We start from the raw sequence: 24,889 nt of genomic DNA, 5'->3' as shown, positions 1-24,889 counted from the left end.
CATACGCAGTTATATACAGTGTACCAATTGTAACGAAACTAAAACCCAGTCACTCTTCCTAGTCTATAAATAAACTACATTTAAGTTTTAAAAAAGAAATAATGAATGAATAAAAATGATAAGAAACGTAAAGAGGTAATAGAATGTAATATGCAATATTTTACATGTAGTCGCATGATGTACAATTATCTTACCTGAAGTAATAGTACGCATTGTGCAAATCTTACAGAATGGAAAGATATATTTAACATGCAGGTAAGATACATATGTAGATATATATGAATGTGCATATGCTACAGTTATATATTTAACTAGACACATTCACTATCTGTGGAATGACAATCAACTGTTGAGTGTGTGTTTTTTGAGACTCAGTCATTAGACTAGCAAGTCTTGGTACTGTGCAAAAAAGGCCCCCAGATGTTTTGAGGCATGTTGCTCAAGGAATCTGTGGCTGAACATCCTCCAAACCCACCTCAGCTCAGCATAGTGGGGATGAGAAGGATTATCCATAAAAGCTTTCACCTTCCATCTCATCTTCATCCCTGTCACTGGCTCTACACTGTTCAGTTCCAACCCCACCATAGAGCTGGCTTTTCTCACCAGCTTGCCCAGTTTGTTAGTCCCAATGCCACCTCCCAGACACCCCACAGCAAAGTACTGTAGATAATGCTGGCTGCTACAGCCTTACTGATGGTGTGACTGCTGACAAAAGCAGCAGGAGGAATTCTAAATTGTATACAGCTAAATGATCTGCTTAAATTCATCCGCATGCTTCAAAACCCATCGTTATCCGCTTCGCAGTTCAGATTGACGTTGAAAACTAATAACGTTAATACAGAGTATTAAAAATGACTGCACCTTGAGCTTGTGTTCAATATAAAAAATTTATCTCTGTTTAATAAAATAAAACTTAGTATTTAATTCTTTGATACTGTGATAGACAGCTAACAGTATCTGTTAGCAATAACACTTTAAAAGGTTTCATTTTAGACATTTTTTTCTTCCTAGATTTTGCTCACCTTTTACTCAGAGCAGTTAATAAGATAAAGATGAATCCTAACAAACACTATAAAATACTATCACATAGAGTATAAAGTAATTGGAGCTATAATTATACTCTTTAATTTGTGTTTGCGTGTCTGTGTGTGTGTCTGTGTGTGCGTAGTGGCACTGAACTACCAGTCAGAGGGCCGGGTTCTTCAGTTAAACAGGGCCAAGTTCAACAGTAATGGCAACTGTGGCTATGTTCTCAAGCCCAAGTGCATGTGTGAAGGTAAGATTGTTTCCTATAAGCTTATGAGAATTATGGGTGAACTTTGTCATAAAGTACAGTATGCCATGACTGTGTCATGTCAATAGTGGTTAAAAGTAAGAATTTGTAGTCTTTTATATAAGTATTTCTATATTTACCTAGCTTACTAGGGGCAATATATTCATAAATATAAAATTTGTATATCTTTAAAGTAAAGGGTGATACCAAAGCTGTTACTGCTCTTGGAGATACCCCAAGTGCATGTTCATAAGCATCTAAAATTTGAAGGGGTTAAATTCCACATAATGTTATCTGAACATAGGTAAAAACATCTCAAAGTGAAAGACAACACTGTTCTGACTCATTTAATGTCAGACTTGCGTGTTAAAATATTTTATTTATTTATACTAAGTGAAAATGTCTGATTTCTATTTCACATCCAAAATGAAACACCATACAACGTACAGGTAAAAAGGGTTTGAACTGTAACGTTTCCAGAATAGTTCTGCAGAAAACAATCGTTATGTAATAGATAGTATGTCATGAAAGTATTTATATAATCATGTAAAAAGTACACATGAATCGGATCTTCCCCTTGCATGGATCATTGCATTGTATTTCTAGATATTAACGTGAAATAAAACCTTGATCTCTTTGCACTTTGAAGGAAAAGTTGTATTATGTTCTTATAAACTTTTTTCTCTTTTTTAAGGTCCTTTTAATCCAATATTGGAGGATCCATTGCCAGGAGAAACGAGAAAACAGCTAGTGGTGAAGATTATTAGCGGCCAGCAGCTGCCCAAACCCAAAGACTCCATGCTGGGAGACCGAGGCGAGGTGAAAGTTACACCAAAAATCATCTCAGCTTCCTGTCCATGCTTTCTTTTTTAACATTCTACCTTTTTTTCATTATTTTCTCCACTTTTTGTTCGAGTTAAAAACTTTTAACATACATTGTAAATCATTTTGTGTTTTGTGAATGGTGCCTTTGCTCAAGTTAACTGATGGTTTTATTTAATGTTTTTTTTGTTTGTTTTCAGATCATTGACCCTTTTGTGGAAGTGGAGGTCATTGGCTTGCCAATAGATTGCTGCAAGGAGCAAACCAGAGTCGTGGATGACAACGGTAAGTGACAGACAACAGGCTTATAATCAGCTCATTAGTTTTATGAGGGTTTTCATAGTTAATGCTTTTAATGGTTTTAATGGTGCTGTGATTGTGGTGTGAGTGTTGCAGTGTTGTACTGAAGTGCTTATTTGAGGGCTAATAAATTTCAATAAATTTTGTCTAAACAATGCAGAAATTGCAACAGTTCCAAACGTTGTCTTTTTACCCTCATGTTTAGGGTTCAACCCCATGTGGGAGGAAACCCTGGTTTTCACTGTGCACATGCCAGAAATCACGCTGGTACGCTTCCTGGTTTGGGACCATGACCCCATTGGACAGGACTTCATTGGCCAGAGGACCATCGCTTTTAATAGCATGATGCCAGGTATCTTCATTCATTTCTTCACAGTGTGTTCTTACGTGGTTATTTTTGTGTACTAAATTACTACCTTTGATACGTATTTGACTCGGAACGGCTGTAATTTGATGTGTTGATTTTGTTACGCAGGTTACCGGCATGTATATTTAGAAGGGATGGAAGAGGCGTCGATTTTTGTTCATGTGTCTGTGAATGACATCATTGGTAAGGTAGGTACTTAGAGATAAGTGCAGGATCTTGTGGTTGTAGTTCATCTTGTGAAAAAGGCTAGTGACTAATGTGTACGCTAACCTCTGTGATGACTTATTGCCTTTCTTTGTTTATTCCTGTGTTCAGATTGCATTTGTGGTATAATGCATGGGTCCTATTTAATGTTTTGGGAGAAATTCTATTACATATTTATTATCAAAACAGTAATAAATTAAGTAAGTAAATATTTGCTTGGTGTTCAAAAATTCCAAAAGGTCTTTATTAGTGCTGTAAATCTTTTTGTTTTAGTTTGTTTTCTTTTGTTTTATTACTTTTTACATAGGTTTTTACACACAGGTACATACTTATGGCCCTAATAACAGTTATAAAGTATAGACACAGTTACAGAATGAAAGAAATGTTCATTTGTTCAATTGTTTTTTTGTTTTTTTTTTTGTGAAATTTTTTTGTACTTAATAAAGTATGAAGTAAAAGTACAAAGTCTTTTGTAAATAATTGTAACTTTGTGAAATAATGTAGTTAGTATTAGATTAGAAGACTTGCCCATTGAGTCTGTTGATTATTTTGTGCCAGCTTTTATAAATTGTCTCAATTTTCCTCAGAATCCAGATGTTTGTCTTTATATAGTTTTTCCTCTCTCCCTCTCTCTCTCTCTCTCTCTCTCTCTCTCTCTCTCTCTCTCTCTCTCTCTCTCTCTCTCTCTCTCTCTCTCTCTCTCTGTTTTTCGATGTCTATGGTATTTCCCTCCCTATCTCTTTATTTCTTCCTCTCTCTCCCTGACTTTCTTTCTTTCTTTCTTTCTTTCTTTCTTTCTTTCTTTCTTTCTTTCTTTCTTTCTTTCTTTCTTTCTTTCTTTCTTTCATACTCTCTCCCTCCCTCTCTCTCTTTGTGCTTTCAGTGCAACCACCTTAGTCCAAAAGCTGTCTTTAAAGGCAGGAATTTGTTAGGAGCCCTGATGCTGTCACTCAAACCTTCAGGTGTAGTGAGACGCAATCAGCACCTTGCATGTGCCACATGACCCCTCCCCTTGCCCTTCCTCCCCTCTCTCGAGCGAGTGACCGAGCCTGTGCTAGCATTCAGCCTTACCAACTCATGAAAAAAATGAGTTGTGACATAATTGTGACTGCCTTTACCTCGCCAGCATTCTCATTTGACCCCTAAGCAGATCCAATGTCACCATCCGCTACTGCAGGCATGTCGGGGGGGTTGCATCAGGCACTGCATTCTAGGGGCGACAACGTCTCCTCTTATTTCACTTAACTCAGGAAATTTTCAAGCTGCAATAGGCTCTCAAATGCCTTGTTAGCATTATCTAGGAATTTCATCTGACAGAGCTAAAGGGTATGGCCACATTGTCCCCATATAGCTGTAATCACAGAACAGACATTGGACCATGCTTATTCACTCCCAGTTTTCTTGTTTTGTTTTGACAATGAAGAGCCGGAGGTTGCCAGGTACTCTTTATAATAATCTGTTTTGCCAGATGAGAATTAAGCTATCAATAGTGTGTATCTTTGTTGTTAATAGTTACTACATTCATATGCAGATTTTCTTTTTCAAATAAGAAGAATTCAAGAGCTTTTATCCCTTTAGTCTTTCTGTCTTGGTTAAATCTAAATTTGTATCTGTTATAATTGTATTTCAAAGAGGGTTCGCCAATTGTTTTTTTGTTGGGTTTTTTTGCTACTTCTATACAGTGATGTGTATTTATGTAGCAACTGAGGATAAGATGCACGACATTTTAAGCGCATTTCCCTGTGGATCTACTTTGACATGTTTCATGAAATGACACTGGGTTAATTACAGTCATGGGAAAATGTACTGTCCTTTCATGCACTTTCACAAATTAATAATTAAAATATTTAGTTTTAATCTTTTGCTCAAGATTAAATAGGTGGAACATAATTTTGCCTCAGGCTAAAAAAAAATCAATATGGCTTTAATGTTAAGTAGAGCTTATAACCCAGTGTCATTTGTAAAATAAGTAATTGTCCTCATTACATATGCACTCAAATCTTGCATCTCCATTTCAATAGAGCTAGTTCTGTTTTCGCACTCATATACACTTGAATGTATATCCCATAATAGGACTGTGTGTGAACTTAGATCTGTGAACTTGTTCCACTGTTTAATAGTTCATTTACATGTGTCTTGTTGTTTTGTGTCTGTGCTAACTTCTGTCAGTGTCAGACCAAACATGAAAGAAACAAAACAAAGCTAAAAGAACAATTTAAAGGCAAAAAAGTTGGATAAGTAAAAAAAAAGTGACAAGCTAGCGTCCACCTGTTCTAAACTTACAGTTTTTCTTTTAATAAACAGTTTTATTAATAAAAATGTAGAAAGCTAAATTTAAGCTATATCATTTTTAATTATTTTATATTTTATTGCCATTAAAATAATACGTTTTTTCTATTTTTAGTTTACAACTTAAGTAAACAATTAACTTGTTTTAGCTTTAATAAAACTGTCTATATTGAGATGTTTAAACCAAGAAATAGGTTAGCAAGTTTACAGCAATTTTTTCTGTTTCTCAATAGCAACTGATGTTAGAAATTTTTCAGATTTGAATAAAAAATACTGCCCGCTTTTTATTGTACTTTTTTTTACCTTAATACAATCAGAAACACCCTTGCAGAGACTTGAAGTTCCCTGAGATTCATGCTATTTTTCCATTGTTTGTTTGCAGGCACGGCCAGCCAGCAGCATAAAAGGGCTGTTTCACAGAAATCCAAAGCAAGCTTCTCTAGACAGCCATGCTGCTGTGCTGCACAGTCGTAAGACCGCTTTTGGAGCCCACCTGCTACGCCGCACGGCCAGCGCTCCCACCAAGGGCCAGCCCAAAGTTAAACGTGGCTTCCCAGAGATCTCCATCGACACCAAAGACTATAGCTCAGAGGGAGCTAGCTCGGAGCGTGAGTCTGAGGAGGGCCCAGCTGCCCATCCCAACGGGGACCCTGCAGCATCAGCGCGGCCGTGGGAGCATGGCACCAATGGGCAGCTCCACCCGGATGATGATACAGGTAAGGTCAGGTTTGCCTATCCTGAGTCTAAGGCCTTGCATAATAAGCGGGGCAAGAGTGAACCCATAAGGAGAGCCAACAGGTTAAAGTTGCAGGATTCGTTGGAGAAGCAGGGTGTTTTCACCTGTCTCACAGTGAACAGTTCTGGCCGATTAGGAATGACATCCAGTTGCATGAAGTGCATGATAGTGACAAAGGAGAGTCCAGACCTGGAGAGGACAATAGTGGCCAACCATAAGCAGAGTAAACCAACTGCTATGCCAGAGAGGGTACCTTGCTCACCCACAGATATTCGAAAGGTTTCCCTGGAACCAGGCCCCGGACCTAAAGCCTTAGTCTTACCTAAACACCCAGAAAGTAAACCTGACCCTGAATTCCAGCCCTTCAAGCCTACACCAATGCCAAGGGTACGATCAAAAGCTAGACAAACACTGGATTGTTCTGACAATCCTGCACCTAGGACTGCCTATGGCAGCAAATGTATAAACTTTATTCCTATGAATGGAGAAAAGAGTCTTTCAAAAAGCAATTGGAGTAGCTGCAGTAGTCTGGACAATTTGGAACTGCTATCTACAATTCCACAACAAGTGATGGACAAACATAAGGGTGTTGTAGGGACTCTACAGCGGGAGATGAACACTTTATTTGCTCAGAAATTGGAGGAAATCCGCAGTAAATCACCTATGTTCTTCACTGGTAAGACCATGGTAGCTCTTGGGATCTAGTTGATCTCAGTATCTTTTGAGCCCTCAAGACTTTAGTGGATCCCATAGATTCCACATGACTCCAGTGAACAGCTACAGATGAAGCACATTTATGAATAACTTACAAGAACGACATAACCCAATGTTGTGCAAAGATGATTACTGTCAAAGTCTATTTGGGCTATGGGTGCAAGAGTTAGTCACTCTAATTTGCAACACATTTGGAGAGCTGTTCAGTGGAATTCAAACAGATAAATACTCCATAAATGTAGTGATCTTCAAAACTGATTAGTATTCTACTCCCTAATAGACACTTTAGGCCTATAGAAAACACTTGCTGAGGCATGATAGTAATTTAGTAAGTAAGTAAGATAATGCTGCATATCTGGCCTTGGAACAAAACAAAAAAAAGTTGGGGGGGTGGGGGGTTGGGTTCTGTGAAAGAAGTCTGCTTCCTGTCGATTGCATAACCCACAACCAGTGCAATAGACAAGAAATATTTGAATGTATTCCTGTATTATGATCACAAGTGCTCTTTTGTGTTGCAACTCACATTAGAGCAGATGGTTTATATTATTGTAGTCTTGTGACATTATTCGCACAAGAGTGATTTCAGTCTTAACTCTTTGAACTTCATAGTAATGTGACATCTGTTTTCTATTCACTTTCTACACTCTGTTGCATACCTTGAAAAATTGTACAGTAAAATAATTTTAAATCTATAATCTATCTATATAGCATCCGCTCTTCTAAAATGTTCAAAACGTTCCTTCCTTAATTGCTCTTCTATAATATTGATAGATCCCCTCTGTTTAGGTTTCTTATGCTCTTAATAAAGTGCCTGTTTGTTCCTTCCTTCTTGCATGCTATCTTTCCTTAGTGCAAAACTGAGGGCTGATCAAAGTCAGGTAAACTTGCCTTCCATATGCGTGTTTCCACTGCATAGGTTATGTGATTTGTCTTTGTAGACTTTGGGCAATGCAAAACTCTCCTATCACTTCTTTTATACTTTTTTTTTTAAATAAATTAGTTAATAAATGGATTTCTTATGGCTAACTAAGAAAACATATTTATTATTGACTATGTTATCCAGTAAATGTGTCCCAGAAAATGGCTGCATGATGATCTGTGGTGCAGAGGTGCTTTTTTTTTTTTTATTTTCCAGCTTGTCATTTTACTTGTTATATTAATATCAATCAAACACAATTGTAAATTAGTCCTGTGCTGCATACAGGCATGCTGCATGTTTGCTACACATATTTGTACGTGTTGTTAACTGTCTTTATGCTATTTGGCAGAGGAAAAATATAGGTTATGTAAAAGCTTTTAAAACATAGTAATGAGGCTTTGCTTATCCTTTCAGATCATTTAACAGTGCTGAGACCCATTCCTTATCTGCATGTCCTGGAATCCATTGCGGAAGAATATCAGCAGAAATCCACCTCAACATCCATGTGCAGTCCAACCCATACCTCAGAACATTCACCCAGTGATGTGCTTAATTTGTCTCCACCATCCACAGCAATAACAACTTCTAAGGAAGACAACCATAGCCCTGTAAAATCAAATGAGGACAAGCTACCTGTTCCTACCCAGTTTCCCATCCCAAATGACAGTAGTGGGGAGGGTCATTTAAATACATCCCTGTCCATGAATTACCTTGACATTGGGAGCAATAAGCCCCTTGCCACAGAGCAGGCAGTAGGTAAAGAGATGAGTTTTGGTGGAAACATTTTATCGGATGCAACTGTTAAGATTGGAAAAACTTTAGAGGCAGAGGCTGCACCTGAGATGGCCACAGTTAATAGCTCCCAGATGGTTCAGGCTAAAAAGACTTTAATTGACAAGGACATAGAGCGAGGTTTGAATTTTGTGCCAAGGACTCCAGTTCGAAGGACCAAAAGTGAAGGCCAGGTACGGCCAGTGTGCCCTGTTGATGAGCAGTCAGCAGTGCCTCATGTCTCCATCGACGCAACCATCAATGATCGCCTCTGGTCCAAGCTTGACCCAAGCACTCACCGTGATAGTGTGTCATCTTCGTCTAGCATTTCCTCAAATGACACTGTGATTGACCTCTCCCTGCCCAACCTGGCCAGGAAGAGTCTGACCTGCCTCCGAGCTGCTCGCGACTGTCATGAAAGTCAGGATTCAATGGCAAACTGGAGTTGCCTGTCTCGATCATCAACTACTTCAAGCACACTTTGTGTCAGCAAGAGCAAATCCAATCCCAATTTGCGGGATGGTCAGATGTGTGAGCCAGTGGACGAGCTTCTTCCAAGGCAGCTGGGGAATGAACATGACAACAAACGGCTTATGCAGCGGCGTCACACCTGGAGCAGGTTGTACATAGAAGGCTTAAAGCAGTCATCATCTGCTTCCAGCAAGAGAGCCACAACACCTGCACCAAAAGACATAAATGGTGGCTCCAAGTCTAAGAGTCTTGGTGACCTCACGTCAGAGGACATTGTATGCAACTTTGATAGCAAGTATCGCAGCATCAGCCGTAGTTTTGTGGTCAGACCTGCACGCCAACAGAGGTCCCCAAAGAAGCCCCAGGACGACCTGATGGAGCGGCTAAAGAAACTCACTGACGTAGAACCACTGACAAGCAGTGATTTTACATCCAACCTGCAGGACTCAGAGGCTGATGAAAAGGAGGAGGAGCAAGAGGAGGCACCACCACTGAGGAGGAGCTCATCACGCAGCCAGAGCAGGGTGCGCTATATTGCCAATCGTGCCAGGCAGGCCCAGGAGAGGCAGCGGCTGCAAAGCCTCCTCAGGGGATCCAATAGCCCCATTGAGGAGCGTGGAATCCCAGAGGGAGCCTGCAGCATCACACGCAGCCCCTGTACCACACTAGACTTGCTGAGCCAGCTTCCTCCAGGACCAATCCAACAGAGCCCTCGTAGCCCAGATAGTGAAGTCTTTTTTATGCTCCGTCTCTGACAGAGCTAGGGTACACTAAAGGTCTGCGAGCAAGCAACACACTCAATCTTTTTGTTAGTTCAACTATGGAATGAGACACTGCAAACATCTGATATGAAGCACTGTGGGTATAGGTAGAAGATTTGTTACAAAAACTTTGGGTAAAGCTGCTACTGTATGAAGAGGGGTGTACATCAGTCCTAACAAAGAGCATGAAGCATGGTAGATTCCAAAGGTTCTACACCTAATGAGAGGGAAAGTGCAAATTTTATAATATGTTTTCTTGTAAATGTTTTGGGTGCAAAGCCACACTAAATCTCTTATCAGTTTATGGTCCTAAATGCACTCATTTATTTTAAACACTGGAATGATATACAGAAATCAAAAATTCTTAAACTCATATCAGTCTTGAATTTTGTCATTTTTAGGCCTGCTGTAGCAATAGATTATGTTGAACTGTATGAAACATTGCTTCTCTCACTTTAAATCGAATGTCATGTTTACTGTACTTATTAAAATACCAATGCATCTTGTTGGTGTTTATAGTGGTGAATTTATTTCTTTTGCCTTTTATTTCTCTTTTTTTTTTTTTTTTTTTTATACAACAAAAGCATGGAATGTATTTGCAACAGTAATTTATTGTCTCTTGAATTTTTTGAGGGTTTTTTTTTTAGAGATTTTAAATTCTTTGCATTAGGTGAAACAATAACTGCCTTTTCTTCTTTTAGTTTTTTTTTATTATTATTATTCATAACATTTATATGGCAAAGGGCAGTTTTGATACACAATACTGTATCAAGTATTATCGGCAGATTCATACAGAAATTGACTGTAAGTTTTTGCATGTCAGTAATATATTGTAATCTTTTTCGTGTATCTCAGTTAAGGTTTTACATTTTCCACCACACAGCATGTGCACTGGTCCACAGTATGTATCAGTCAGTGTTTAGGATTTGAGGAATTATGTTGTAAATGAGTACACTGATATAGTTCAATGGCACATAATTGGATGGTAAAAGAGCACATTTCTCACTTTGTACTGTAATGTTTGCAGAGTTGTGTCAGTTAACTTTGCAGGAATCTGAGAAATTTTTTAGTAAAAACATATGTACATACAGATTCTGTGTTTTCTTTTCCATTCTCCCCTTTATATGCCTCTGGAGACAATCCTAGTTTGAGGTTCACTGTCCTATGTAAATGTTAAATGTTTTTCCCTTAAAATTTTACAAATCTACTGGCATTGCTTTACAGCTGATGAATTTAGCACTATTAATGTTCAATCAGTTTTTGCCCTTTCTTTTGTGTTCCTAAATTTAATTTTATTATTAAAATGTAATCCTTAATAATTCATAATAATGTCTTATGCTGACCCTTGCCAGGTGAATACTAAATATGCACTTCATTATATTCTTCTCTTACTGTTTTTCTCGTTGATTTAACAAAAACCTCCTTTTACTTAATGCTCACACTGCTTAACCTTTCCAATATTTCACAGTAAGCTCATATTGGGAAAAAATGTCCTGGCTATGCACTTGGTGGCTGATCACATCTCTGATCCAAACAGAAATAAAAGCTCCTCTGTTTCATCTTTTCAGCATTCCAGCTGCTGGTTTTGACCCAAAGTGCCCACTGTCATGTCCTGTGTTGTTGTATTAGCTCATTGCTTTTGTACCCCTCGCCTCTTCATGCATGATGTCCATAAAATTCTGAAGGATTCGTCTCCGCTTACGATTGACACTTGAGACAAAAGCACAGGAATGCCTGGGTCTTCAGTTGCTTTGGTGACCGTTTCAAGTGGGACGTGAGAGACCGGGACCCTTCTGCGCTCCCAAAAACTGCCCTGGGATTCACACAGCTCAGTGAGTGACAGAGATTGTACACTCTTGTCACTCACACAAAAGTCTGCTTCTTTAGCATTCATGAGGTGTTGCAACTCTGGCCTTTGGATTCGTATTTATCACAGTGATTTTTGTTTGTCTCCAGGGTCTATCAAACAGCCAGTTTATCTCACTTTTAGTCAGAATTGTTGTAGAGGTTAAACAATTATGGCTGCTTTTACAAAAGAATTGTCGGAGCCTTTTGTAAAATGTTGTAAATTTAAATTACACCCTATACATTGGTTCAACAAAAAAATACCTTTTTCCTGGCCCAATGTGAACAGGAGCTGAGCAATTAATTTTTCTAAGTAAAATGAACCTGTATATACTAATAACACTAGGAAAAAAAACTTTTAATAAATATATACTACAGCCACAATCTGACAATAGTTATTATTCATATGACTCTAAATAGATAGAAAATACTTTTTGCCTTTGTAGCAAAATTCATATTATGTATTAACATCTTGACTTTTCTAAAACTTTTGAGGCATAAATATCTTAGTATTCCTCTGTAATTTATATGCTAAAAATCCGCATAAAACCATGAGAGGATTTTCTCGAAAACAAGATCCCTGCTCCACTATGTCTCACCTCCCCCCACTCATAAATCGTTTCTGTGGTCTCAGTCAGTCTCGCACCCCTTTCCCTTCACTTTCTAGAACAGCCCACAGATCCTCATTGGTTATTTACTGACTTTGGGGTATTTGTTCGTGCCTTATATTTTGAGATCTTTTATGTGCTGGACATTGAGAGAAGCTGATTATAAAAGCAGGGTAAGTTTGATGTTCTTGTAAATATCTTCTTTAATTTTAGTTATGACCTACAGTTGTTATGTCTGCTTTTACTCTTGTGTATATTAAATCCTTCAGTTGACCAGACTAAACTGTGAAACATAAAGTCATTGTTTTGAAAATATTTGAGATCAGGGGGTGAGGCAGTTTTTTTTCTTTTAGAGAAACTAATGCCTGCGTATTAATTATTGCATGTTTTTTAGTTCTGAAAACATTACCATGGTGTTTCTGGGGCTCCTTTGGCTTGTTGCAGCAGTGGTTCACATCTGCAGCGCAGGTAACTTCATGTCGCAGTCAAGAAATTACACACTAACTTTTGACCCTTCTGATTGTCCAACTGTTTTGCACTTTTTTGTGCTCAGTTGGTGTAAGCTTAATCTTGTGATACATGGATAATTGTCAGCTATTCTAACAGTACCTGGATTTGCCTCAGATGTTTTCAGATGAATGCATGTAAAGTTTTAAATGAACAATCAACCGAACCGTGCCATTTATTTATAGTTAGATTGTTTGCTACTATACTTGATTGCTACTACTCTTCCCAATATAGTGAACATTTTTCTTTGACACAAATGTTTAGTAAAAAGGTATACGTGTAAATATGAATCGAGGTGAGTAGTAAATGTTAAGAGCTTAAGTTTTGGTCCTTACTCCTCAAACATAACATTAATTTAATATTGATTTTACTGTATCTCCTTTCCTCACTTTGGTTTTTCTCTAGTGAGTCTTCCAGCAGGATGCAGGAAGGGCCAATGTTAGTCTGACATCTTATTGACTCTGTCAATGGTCCCAGCAACCTTCTGGCACTCCATCTGAGTGTCCCATTGCTCTGAGTGATTTGCATTTAAAATAGTAGAAAGAACTTGCCACGGCCAACAATAACTGTGAGCAATCAATTAGCCCCCACTAACCAAGCAGTCAGTGATGTGGGACAAGGCCATGACACAACTGTGGTTTCGATGGCATGTAAGCTTTTTATTTTTGATAGTTTGCATATTAGTTGTCAATTCCACTATGTGAATGACAGACTCCTGCAGGGCTTTCCTTCTCAGCGAAAGTACTTCAGTTACATGTACATGACATGTTTAGGAAAAACATGCTGAAAGAATGACATTGTAATGCATAATTTATAGAATTGTCAGCCCTCTATAAGTCTTTTGACCTTCAAAGAAATAATGAAAGGTTCCATTATTCCCAACATAGTCTTCAGGATCACAGTAAACCAAAGTGGAGGGCAGATGTGGAAAGTAAGAAAGTGCAATTATTTTAAATATACTTTACTTGAGTGTAAATGTGTGTCAAAGACGTTTGACTTTTACTTACCACATCTCAAAGAAAAAAAATACATTCTACTTATCTGCTACATCACTGCATTAATCTGTAATCATATATTTGTCGAAGTCATTAGGTGACTTTTTAGAAGCACTTTTTTTAACTGCTACAATGCATCTTCTTCATACTGTCATCATGCTAGAGCACTGGAGCTTAGCAATAAAGTTATTGTTAGTTATATAATGTTTCCCACATTCCTTGGTTCCATGGCGAAAGGGGCTCTAATTTTGTGTCAGGAACTAAAATCACTGAGTAAACTAGTGAGGGAGACATTCTTTTTCTCTTTAAAGACAATGAAAGTGAATTTAAAAGTTATATTACAGTATAATGACTTTTATAAGTTATCATTTTTTGTTATTATTTTAGTAAACGTTCCCTTAAAAACTTGATGTTTGCTTTTGCAACCAGGTCACACACACACACACACACACACACACACACAATCAATCTTATTTTTGTTAAGGTGCTTTTTCAAAAGATCAAGCATTAAATCTAAGAAGAACTATTTAGCCAGAAGAATCAGTTGACCGAGAGTATGCAAAGGGAGGGCACTTTCCCAGCACTTGGTGGCATCTCTTTCTTAAGGTTTGGAACACTCAGAAGTTTGGACTCTGCATCTGTTCCACCACAGGAGGTACCATAGGCTGCACAACAACAACCCGCTGTTTATCTCCCTCTATGTCCTTTTAAGCAGTTTATTCTCTTAAAGGACGATTAGTGGCCGTGAAGCTTGGGACCACGCGAAAGGGGCGGCAGAACAACAGGAACATTGTCCTTGTCTAGTAAATTTGGGGATATTTGCCTCAATGTGAAAAGCAGTACAAAGTACGGCACAGCATGGTGAAATGCTTCATTTGCTGCCAAGAATGTCTTGCAAGTGTTCAAGTTCAGACTGAGACAAAGGGGGTTTTTCCTTCTTCTTTTATCTTTTTTTTTTCTTCTTTTTTTTAATCTCCAAATTAACAAACTTACTCTAGCCATGTAGAAGTACTGTTTTTCTCGTCCCTAATTAAATATTTCATCATTCTTTTATTGCTTAAGGTAATCTTAAGATGAAATGAATTTATATCAAAACTTCTTCCACTTATCCAGGTGGATGTCAGCCTAATGATTTGTAATTTGTTTGAATGCCTAGAAGGAATGTAGATGCAATTAAACGTTATTTATAAATAGAATTATAAAGGTCTATCCAAGAACCCTATGATTTTCAAATATTGTGTAGTTTTAAAGCAGATAATTTTTATACACATTTAATGCATATTTTGTTGTATACTCAACAGCAAATAAGTTTTAATCTGCTAGAACATTTCTATCATTCCAAGGTATCAAACTATAACGAGCGATATTGACTTAATGAAACAATTATCCTTTTAATCAACAGAACCACAGCCACTAAAAGTGACCACTATTAAGGTAGGTGATAAACACTAAACAGAACAGTTTTGTGATTTAGATTTGGATGTCTTTAAATAGTGACCAAGCAGCACTTACTTTCCTCCTTAGCAAGAACCATACACAATGTCAAAAGGCTCAGAGTTTGAAGGCTTCTGTATGGACTTGCTATCTGCACTGGCGGAGAAACTGAGCTTCAAGTACAATGTCCGCCTTGTGAAAGATGGAAAATACGGCCAGAAGGATGAACGTGGAAATTGGGCTGGGATGATTGGAGAGGTTGTGAGAGGGGTGAGAGCAATTTAAAAATGTCTAATTTGAATAAAAAAGAATACATGCAATTTTAGTAGATGGCAAAACATTCATTCATTCATTCATTCATTTTTCTACCGCTTGTCCGAACTATTCTCGGGTAATCTCAGGCGTCATTGGGCATCAAGGCAGGATACACCCAGGACGGAGTGCCAACCCATCGCAGGGCACACACACTCTCATTCACTCACGCACTCACACACTACAGACAATTTTTCCAGAGATATGTCAAAACATGTTTATCTGTTTGTTGAAAACATAATAAGTATGATTTGGGCAAACAAGTGACTGTGAACTGTTATGGATGTTTCAGCGAGGTGGCCTGAAAATGTTTCATTGTTTGTAATTAACTGATAAGAGTGCAACTGCAACACTGCATGAAATTACACTATGTGTTAGAAAGAAATCAGCTCTTGCTTCACTTCTTCATATCATGAAGTCTTTTCTTTACTTTACTGTCAGTGCTGTTGTATGGAAGCCTATTTATGCCAGATAGAATGACAAAAAAATGCAGAACTTCTTTTCTTCATTGTTGCAACAGTAAAATGTCAGAATTTGTTTAAAAATATTTACATTCTCAAAAATAAAGCTACCAACATCCACTTATCACTGGGTTCCTCCATCAAGGGGCATATTTTGTACATTTAATGTTTTTTTTTCTATATAGTGTACCTTTAATTAGCTTTTTTAGAGTAATGTTCATTAAAGCATAATTATTTAATATAATAATTTGATCATTGGTGGTTTGATTCCTGCCCTGCCCTGTGTATGCAGAGTTTGCATGTTCTTCCCAGGCTTTTTGGTTTTTCTCTGGGTTCTCTAGTTTTCTCCACTATCCAAAGTAATTAGCATCCTTAAATTGTGCAGTTGTGTTACGACTGTGTACGACTGTGTAGGATAAGTTGTACAGAAAATGGATGGACAGATATACACACTAAAGTTCCACATCAAAACCGTTTCTATGAAATTAAGCATCTACAAAAACATGGAAAGAAACCAGTCCTGTGCCCTAATTTCTAAAATTGCGTGTAGCTTTGCAAGCTGTCTGTACCTGCTGTTTATGTGTATATGTGTGCACATGTCTTTTCTGCAGGAAGCAGATCTGGCTATGGCTCCACTTACGCTCACAGCTGTTCGAGAGATGGCAGTGGACATGACCAAACCATTCATGCAGACAGGCATTAGTTTTGTCATGAGAAAGGACACTGGCTCAGAAGACTCGCAGTATCTCAGCTTTTTAAATCTCTTCTCTAGTGAGATGTGGATCAGCCTTATAATTGCTTATCTGCTTACCTCCCTCTGTATCTTTTTGGTGGCTCGGTAAGATTCCCATTTTATCTTTAGATCTTATCACATCATCAGATAGTCATAGAATGTAGAAGGACTGGGAATGCCTAATGTGCCTATGGTGTGTTTTTACAAAGTATTAGCCCCTCTGAATGGAGCCAGCCACAGACGGAGAAAAATCACTTTACAGTCTCGCACAGCTTCTGGTACACTATTGGGGCTTTAACACTTCAAGGTGAACACGTGCACTTTTTTTTTTTTTGAAAAGAGAATGTTTTCCAGTGTATTGAGTTTTTGTGCCAGACCCTCTCATATAAAAAGTATTCAACTGTTTGGTTTGTGTTTGTCAGGCGCTGGACCACACCCCAAGTCCTTCTCAGGACGTGTGATTACTGCCATCTGGTGGTTGTTTTCATTAGTTGTCTTGGCCTGCTATTTTGCAAACCTCAGTAATTGGATGTACATGGATAACAAGCAACTCTCAATTAAGAGCTTTGAAGACCTAGCGAACCAAAATGTCATTGAGTATGGGACAATCAAGGGCTCCTCCACTATGGCTTTATTTAAGGTAAAGCTGAATAGCCAACTTACTTGATCCTTCACCTTACCATGTGTATTTACCTACATCTCACCCTACCTCATTAACGGCATTCACTTTGCTATGACACTTTTTTGTCCAAACAGAACTCCAACAATCCTACCTACCGGCGCATCTACGAAAACATGGAAAGAAAACAGTCCTATGCCGTGACAATGGAAGAAGGCATCCGTATGTCTCAGGGAGGAAAATATGCCTTCATTGGAGAGTCTGTGTCTCTTGACCTGGCTGTGGCACGTTACTGCAACCTAATACGTGCTTCTGAGGTCATTGGCATGAGAGGCTACAGCATTGCAGTTCCTTTGGGCAAGTACACATCAACCAAACACTCAGAATCACCATGGGCCTGATGGTGAACAATGCATTTCTGTCCCTTGTCCACAGGTTAGATGAATCCCACACTGTTCCAAGATTCAAGATTCAAGATTTTTTATTTGTCACATACACAATTATATAGAGCACAAATAACCAGCAGTGAAATGTGAGTCAGGTCCGTACTTTAGACAGTGCAATTATTAAAAAAATACAACACAGGTGAAAATATAGCTATGAAAGCGTGAAAATAAAAGTAAACAATAAAAATATAAGAATAAAATATAAAAGAAGATGTATACTGTAGAATTAAATATAGAATGAAAAATACTGTGCATGAAAGTAAACTGTAGTCTTAAATATTGAGATACACAGGGATGTACAAGAGGCAATGTGCATATGTGCATTATACTGTAGTCTTAAATATTAAGATACACAGGGATGTACAAGAGGCAATGTGCATATATGCATTATACTGTAGTCTTAAATATTAAGATACACAGGGATGTACAACAGGCAATGTGCATATGTGCATTATACTGTAGTCTTAAATATTAAGATACACAGGGATGTACAAGAGGCAATGTGCATATGTGCATTATACTGTAGTCTTAAATATTAAGATACACAGGGATGTACAAGAGGCAATGTGCATATGTGCATTATACTGTAGTCTTAAATATTAAGATACACAGGGATGTACAAGAGGCAAATGTGCAAACAGGTAGACACTTTCAGTATGTCAATGTGAGGTAGTGAATGATGAATATCTTACTGATAAAGTGAATATTAAGTGGAGACATGAGGATGTTAAGAGGCTGGTTTTTTGCCATCAGGCTACGGAAGTGCTTACCAGATGGCAGCAAAGTGAAAAGATAGTTACTGGGGTGGATTAAGTCCTTGATGATTTTAATAGCTCTGTTTTTGCAGTGTTTGAGGTAGATGTCCTGCAGAGACATCTGCCCTTCCAACCGTCTTCATTGATTTTACATCAATACAGTTGAAATTACAACTGTAATTATTTTCAGTCATCTACATCAATTACCAAAATTGACTATGTGAATGGTTGTGAAATTTGACCATGGCCACAACTATTCCTTCTTTTATATTTACAGTTTTCTAGAGCTAATTTTGGTAGCCAGGGATTGGTCTGGCAAGATGGGGATCGGTTCAGCCCAATCCACAATGCACCAAACCCTTACTATTATTCCTGCAGGTGGTGGGCCCACAAGAGCACAATCCCATGTAGCTTGTTCAGGCTGTGTTTGGCTGAGCTCCATGGTAAAGGTCCTAACTACTAGGTGCTTACCAACAAGCTCCCCCCAGGGCCTGGCTCCAGAGTGGAGTCCTAGTTTTCCTATTCTGGCCAAGGGTATCTGGGTTCTTGATTATTTCCTTAATAAGGATCTGTGAATCACTCTTTGTCCTGCCGATCAACTAGTAGAATCACCCCTTCTCTGCTTCAAAAAGAGCCAGTTGAGGTGGTTCAAAGACCTGGTTAGAATGCCTCCTGGACCGCCTGGGGAGGGTTTCAAGCATGTCGAATGAGGAAAAGTTCTTAAGGCATATCAAGGACTAGATGGACCCAGAATTGGATGGAGAAGTGGAGGAAAATAGATGAATGGATGTATGGATAGATGGATCTCTAGAATATATTAATGTAGTTTATCTTGGTCAGTTGGACCTAATGGATATATTGCCAATCACAGAAATACTGTCCATCCATTGTAGGGAATCAATTAGCATAGCCAGGCCACATATTGGCATGCTTTTGCATGGTGGAAGGAAACAAGAGAACTCAGAGAAAACCCATGGACATACGCATAGGGAAAACTTGCACAGAAACTTCACACTAGCAGTTTTTATTATACATTTGTGGCACTATATTTGCAGCTCAAATCTCCATCTGAATTTGTATGTGCATGTGTTCTAAGGCTCTCCTATGCTGAAAAACCTGAGTGTGGCCATCCTCCAGTTGAGCGAATCTGGAGAACTGGATTATCTGCTAAGTAAATGGTGGGCAAGCAGCTGCATGGAAGAAAACGCACAGGCCTCATCTCTGAAGCCCAGCAGTTTGAAGGGAGTATTCTTGCTTTTGGCTCTCGGCTTAGGGCTGGGACTTGTTCTGGCCATCATGGAGCTGACTGCCAAATCACGAAACATTGCTAATGCAGAGCAGGTGGGTCAGTTAGGATACAGTTAAAATAACATGTTACCAGCATGAATAATGTTACAAAAACATTTGTTATTTGTGGTGAATTTTGTTCATAGAGTTGAATTATACTTGAAGCTATATCTAATCTAACCTGTTCATTTCTATACCATTAGTTCAGTGATCATGATCTGGTGATCTGATTTTATTAGGAACACCTTTACATATGCACATAATATATAGTAAATCCATAAAATCATACAGATAAAGGTGAAGAGCTTCAGTTAATGTTCATATCAAACTTCAGAACAAAGAAAAATGTGAACTCTGTAACTCTGATCAGTCTGACTTTGGCTTCTGCGTGTGTTCATATTTAATGATCATGGTAGTACATTCTTCTCATGGTAGAACATCTTAATTTATGTCATTTTTATTTCTTTATCTTTTCTTTTTTTTTCAGAAATCCTGTTGTTCTGTCTTGACTACTGAACTTGGTAAGCGGTTTGGAAAAAGAGAGGAAGCTCAGGCAGAAAGCTCCGAGAAATGCAAAGCTTAAATCCACTCAACATTGTTAGAAATGCATTTCTGTTCATACAATCAGCTTGTTTCGGCTTTCAATTTAGAAAGGTTTAACTGCGTATGGAAAACCACTTCCATGACACCTTTTATAATTAACTTCACAGACTATAAAAAGCACTTCTATTCTTATTGACTGGTTTTAGATTATAAGCGCTAAAGTTATTTCTTCACACACTTATATTGGCCTAACAATAAATGTAGAATACATACAGTAATGTCTATTTAAACATTCTAGTTATTTTGTGTGGTTTTTTGTTTGTTTGTTTGTTTATTTGTTCGTTTTTTTTCCATAGTAGATGTTATCTGAAAAAATAACATTGTTTTATATGTATTGGAAATGAGAAAAGTGAAGGCATGTAATGAATATAAGAATGTTTCATGACTTCTTATTGCTTTTATACTATTGAGTAATAAATGCATGATAATATATTAACGTTACGTTACTTGTTTATTTTACAAACAAAAAAAAAAAACTAAATTAAACTAAACAATTAAAATGTGACAGAAACAGAAAATAGAAGGAGGACAGGATGGAAAGTTGCTCCGAATTCTTCAAGTCCTTTTTTTAATCCCTCCTAAAGCCATATGCTTTAAGATAAACAACAAGGGTTTACTTATGGATTTATCATCATATTCTATAAAAATACAAGTAAAATTGTGACTTTGTTCACAGATTTTTATTAATACAGCAAATTTTTATTTAAAGAAAGTACTTTATGAGAACGTAGGTCACATTATATCTGTTTCTGTTTAGGGGTATAAATATCTGTATTTGTATCTATATTTGGAGGTGTAGCATTTTATTTTTTTCAGACCCAAACTTATTGTTATTTGACATTTTCTACTGAACACATTTTCTGTTTCCCGAAATATAAATAAGGATTAAATATTAGATTAAATGAAATCACCTTGACCTTCACTATAGGTAGTTACTTTGAATGAATGAATGAATGAATGAATGAATGAATGAATGAATGAATGAATGCTGTAAATGCATGTTACTAAGCTTGGTATTTCTTTGATACTTTGTTCATATCTGATAGTTCGTTCTCCTCCACCTCTTCTCTCAACCAGATGCCCTTGCTTAAAAAAATTAATCAATAGTGCAATTTCTATTCATATCTGTATTTGTATTTGTTTAGATCTCAAAATAATACATTCATAATCAATTAGATTCTTAATATGGAGTATTATCTCTATATTACTGCTATAATCCCTTGGTAAAACACCCTTGTGTATTTTGCCCATTGGCATTGTCCTTCTATTCACCACTAGAGCATTGATAAGATTTCTTAAGGTTGGACAGTAAGGCCTTGCAGTCAGTGATCCAATTCATCTCAAAGATGTTCAGTGGGGTTGAAGGTGTTCAGTGAGGAGTCTTTGATCGTTGTTGTTGTTGTTGTACTACTCTACAGCAACCTCATGGCTCCAGAGTCTTTGTCTCAATCTTGAGATTTGGGTTAGCGTCTCTGTGGAGGCGCAAATTCTCACTATGTCCTTTTGGACTTCCTCCAAACTACTAAAAACATGTCAGAATTTGCCTCTAGGTGTGAGTGTGTTTGCATGGTGCAGTGCGATGGATTGGTGTCTCATTCAGGTTTCCAGGGATAGGTCTCAAATCCTCAAATCCACTCTGACCTGGATAAAGCAGTTTCTGACAATGAATGAAAGAATAAATCCATTTTTGTTTAAAATGAACGTATCTGTTGGGATTGTGTGCAAAAAAGTGCACTATGAATAAATATGTGTAAACGGATTATATGCGTAATGTATGCAAAGTCCCATAGGTGCAATATAAGTCATTGTTATGTATTATTTGATTTGTTTACTAATGAAAATATCATATGGCCCAAGATGGTGACACCTGACCATCACACCCAAGTGTTGTTCTTTCCCAAACTGATGCCATAAATTTGGAAGCATACTGTAAAAGTATATTTCTAATATTCTAAATATTATTTACCATATTATAATACTGCATAAGGTGGCTTTGCATGTTGTAGCGTTACATTTTTTACTACACTGGAACTATTAGAAAGGTTTACCAAGGTTGGAGAGGTTGAACTTGAGTTCTGCACAAAGCCTTGACCTCACTGAACAGCTTTACAGTGAACTGGAAAGCTGACTGCACCCCAGGCCTCCTCAAACAACATCCAGGCCTCACCTTATTAATGCTCTTGTGGTTGAATGAATGAATGCAAATTCCAACAGCCATGCTCCAAACTCTAGAGGAATGCCTTCTCAAACGAGTGGGGGTTATTATAACAGCAAAGGACGGAAATCCTGAATAGGCTTTTCAGAAAGCAAATATGGGTTTTCTGGTCATGTCCACAAGCTTTGACCTGCCATTCAGCTGTTTTCAATATACTGTATGTTATGTGTAGTGAAAAACCTGTTCCTTTTATTGATCGTAACATAGTTTACAATTTTCAATAGACATCGCTGTACATGGTTCCTAAGCAATACAATGATTTGCTGTTTTCTTAGTGTTAAATTCATCTACTCCTACACCTAACATAAAGCGCATATGACAACATATAGAGCAACACACAATACAACAACATAAGCTGGGGAAATGGTACAGCACATGTTTGAGCACATACTAACAGTCTTGCAAATGGTGAATCTATACAAAAGAAAATGCAAACTATACACAAAAAAGCACATTTAAATAATCAGTATATCTGCATTTGCATGACTAGACTCCACATAGTCACAAAGGGAAAGCGAGCATCAGATAACGAAGAAGTGTGCAGTAACGCATGGTAGTGAGGAGAACAAGGCATGAAGGGCATGAGCTGGGTGAGATCACACAGCAAAGCACTTTTGTAAGTCTTTATTTATATCAGTCTACTAAGTTTTTGAAGACTTAATGCCATTTAAGTAGAGTTTTAGTCTTCTTGTGTATTTACATACTTAGGAACACTTGTAAAATACAAAGGTTTTAGATTTCAGATTTACTTTCAGATTTACTGGATTTACTGGATATACTAACTTTTTTCTTCTTCATAAATTTGTCCCATTTGTAAAGTGTTTATGCATAGCTTGCCTGAGCAGAGCTGTAATGCTGTCTACTGTAAAGGTGTAAACCTAAGCCCAAAAATGATCTATTCCAGTTTGGACATAACATTGCTTTTATTGCTATGGTTAGTGTTTGAATTTTCAAAACCTCTAATGTGACCTTTTATGCATTCCGGTCTGAAGCACATTGGACACAAACAAATGTCAAATTTTCAAATTCAAATTTCAAATTTTATTTGTCACATATATAAACACACATGGTATGTTGTAGTGAAATGTGTCTTACGACTGTTCCTTGTAGTGAGAAGAAATACAATAAAAATGAAAATGTAAAGAAGGATAAATAAATAGAGAAAATAAACAATAATCATAGATCTGTGAATCTGGATACCATGAGGATAAATACAAAAATGTAAGAATAAAATCTTCTTTATGTGGGACAAATTATTTATGAAACAACACAACTACCAGGGAATCTTATTGAGGAGCATTTTTTTTTATAATTATTATTCATGTATTATGAGAAAAGAAAAAGTGTGATGTCTGTAACTTTGGTGGCATGGATGTTGGTACCATTTTAATTTAATTTCCTTGTCTCTGATGTGCCATCTTAAGAGATCCTGAACTAAATATTCAACCCCACATTTTTGAATGGGAAAAAAAAATGCAAACCAATCATTTAAATCAAGTACTATAACCATGGGTTCCATGGTAATATGTTGAAAAGATTGGAAAGCTTAATAAGGATCAGAACATTATTTTAAAAATCACACAGTTGTAAGTTGCGTGGTGAATTGTCCAAATACATATATTATTTTTGTTGAAAACCTGTGGTATGAACTTTAGAGTCTGCAGTTCTGTGTGCTCAAACTTGTTTAATGTGATAGCAAGATACACTGCAATATTGTTATATCCAACTAGTAAAATATATTTCACCAAATATGCAGCTAATTGTAAGTATGCCATCAATCTATTTAATCTATTTTCATTTATAAGTAGAGAAAATATTGAACAATTGAAATATGAAAAAAAAAACAAAAAACAAAGCTCTGGAATTCTTGGCAAGCTACAAGAGCTGCTGACCTGCTGGCACCCTAAACATATCTAGTTATTCAAGTCTAGTTAATCTAGCCTGAGGAAATATTTAACCCTTGTGTGTTGTTCGCATTTTTGTTACCCAGCCAGTGTTCGTGGGTCTGTTGGACCCGCTGCATTTTTAGGTTTTTAATTCAACACAATCAAAGATTTTATGTTAAAATACTCTACAGATGTTTACTTCATCCCAATTACAAGCAATATAAACAGCATATATGGGTAATATTTGCCCTTTACCTTTATTACATCCATTTTTTAATTAAAGTGCTACTCGTTTTTTGTTGTTTTTTAATAAAATGTAATAAAAAAAAGAAAATCAAATTTAATCAAGTTATGAGTGGGGAAAAAATCAACAAATTTACAAGGAAGCAAAGTTTTTCAAAACTATTTATGTTTATGGGTCCCACAGACCCGAACACCATACAAGGGTTAAAAAGCCAAAATAATAATAGCTGGAAGAATGATCTTGTTACACTTTTTTAGTATTTTGCTTTTGTGATACAATTACTATGCAGTAATAGATAAAATCTATAGATGT

At 37.2% G+C, this 24,889-nt stretch overlaps 2 protein-coding genes across 5 annotated transcripts in view; both read left to right on the top strand.

Annotated features, from left to right (window-relative positions):
* The window catches only part of plch2a (phospholipase C, eta 2a), a 127,112-nt gene extending 116,395 nt beyond the window's left edge, over positions 1-10,717 (top strand). For 3 of the 4 annotated variants that reach the window (XM_060881407.1, XM_060881408.1, XM_060881406.1), the window contains exons 17-23: positions 1,169-1,276; positions 1,968-2,092; positions 2,296-2,380; positions 2,601-2,747; positions 2,871-2,950; positions 5,638-5,971; positions 8,039-10,717. In XM_060881407.1, coding sequence (XP_060737390.1) covers positions 1,169-1,276; positions 1,968-2,092; positions 2,296-2,380; positions 2,601-2,747; positions 2,871-2,950; positions 5,638-5,971; positions 8,039-9,621 — 2,462 coding nt within the window. In that variant the 3' untranslated portion in view covers positions 9,622-10,717. Of the gene's footprint in view, positions 1-1,168; positions 1,277-1,967; positions 2,093-2,295; positions 2,381-2,600; positions 2,748-2,870; positions 2,951-5,637; positions 5,972-7,555; positions 7,584-8,038 lie in introns of all 4 variants that reach the window. The other variant, XM_060881409.1, reaches the window with a different exon arrangement.
* Positions 10,718-12,115: 1,398 nt separating this feature from the next.
* Positions 12,116-20,668, top strand: si:ch211-251b21.1 (uncharacterized protein LOC571720 homolog). Its single transcript, XM_060881865.1, has 10 exons — positions 12,116-12,253; positions 12,475-12,548; positions 14,985-15,016; positions 15,107-15,286; positions 16,401-16,627; positions 16,732-16,829; positions 16,945-17,162; positions 17,279-17,498; positions 19,439-19,683; positions 20,117-20,668. The coding sequence occupies exons 2-10, from the start codon at positions 12,491-12,493 to the stop codon at positions 20,210-20,212; spliced, it is 1,374 nt and encodes a 457-aa protein (XP_060737848.1). The 5' UTR covers positions 12,116-12,253; positions 12,475-12,490; the 3' UTR covers positions 20,213-20,668.
* The last annotated feature ends 4,221 nt before the right edge of the window (positions 20,669-24,889 follow it).

The sequence above is a fragment of the Tachysurus vachellii genome, chromosome 11 (assembly GCF_030014155.1).
Source record: "Tachysurus vachellii isolate PV-2020 chromosome 11, HZAU_Pvac_v1, whole genome shotgun sequence".
In the NCBI taxonomy this organism is placed as follows: Eukaryota; Metazoa; Chordata; class Actinopteri; order Siluriformes; family Bagridae; genus Tachysurus; species Tachysurus vachellii.
Note: the sequence above shows the minus strand (reverse complement) of the source record. Positions and strands in the feature narration are given on the sequence as shown.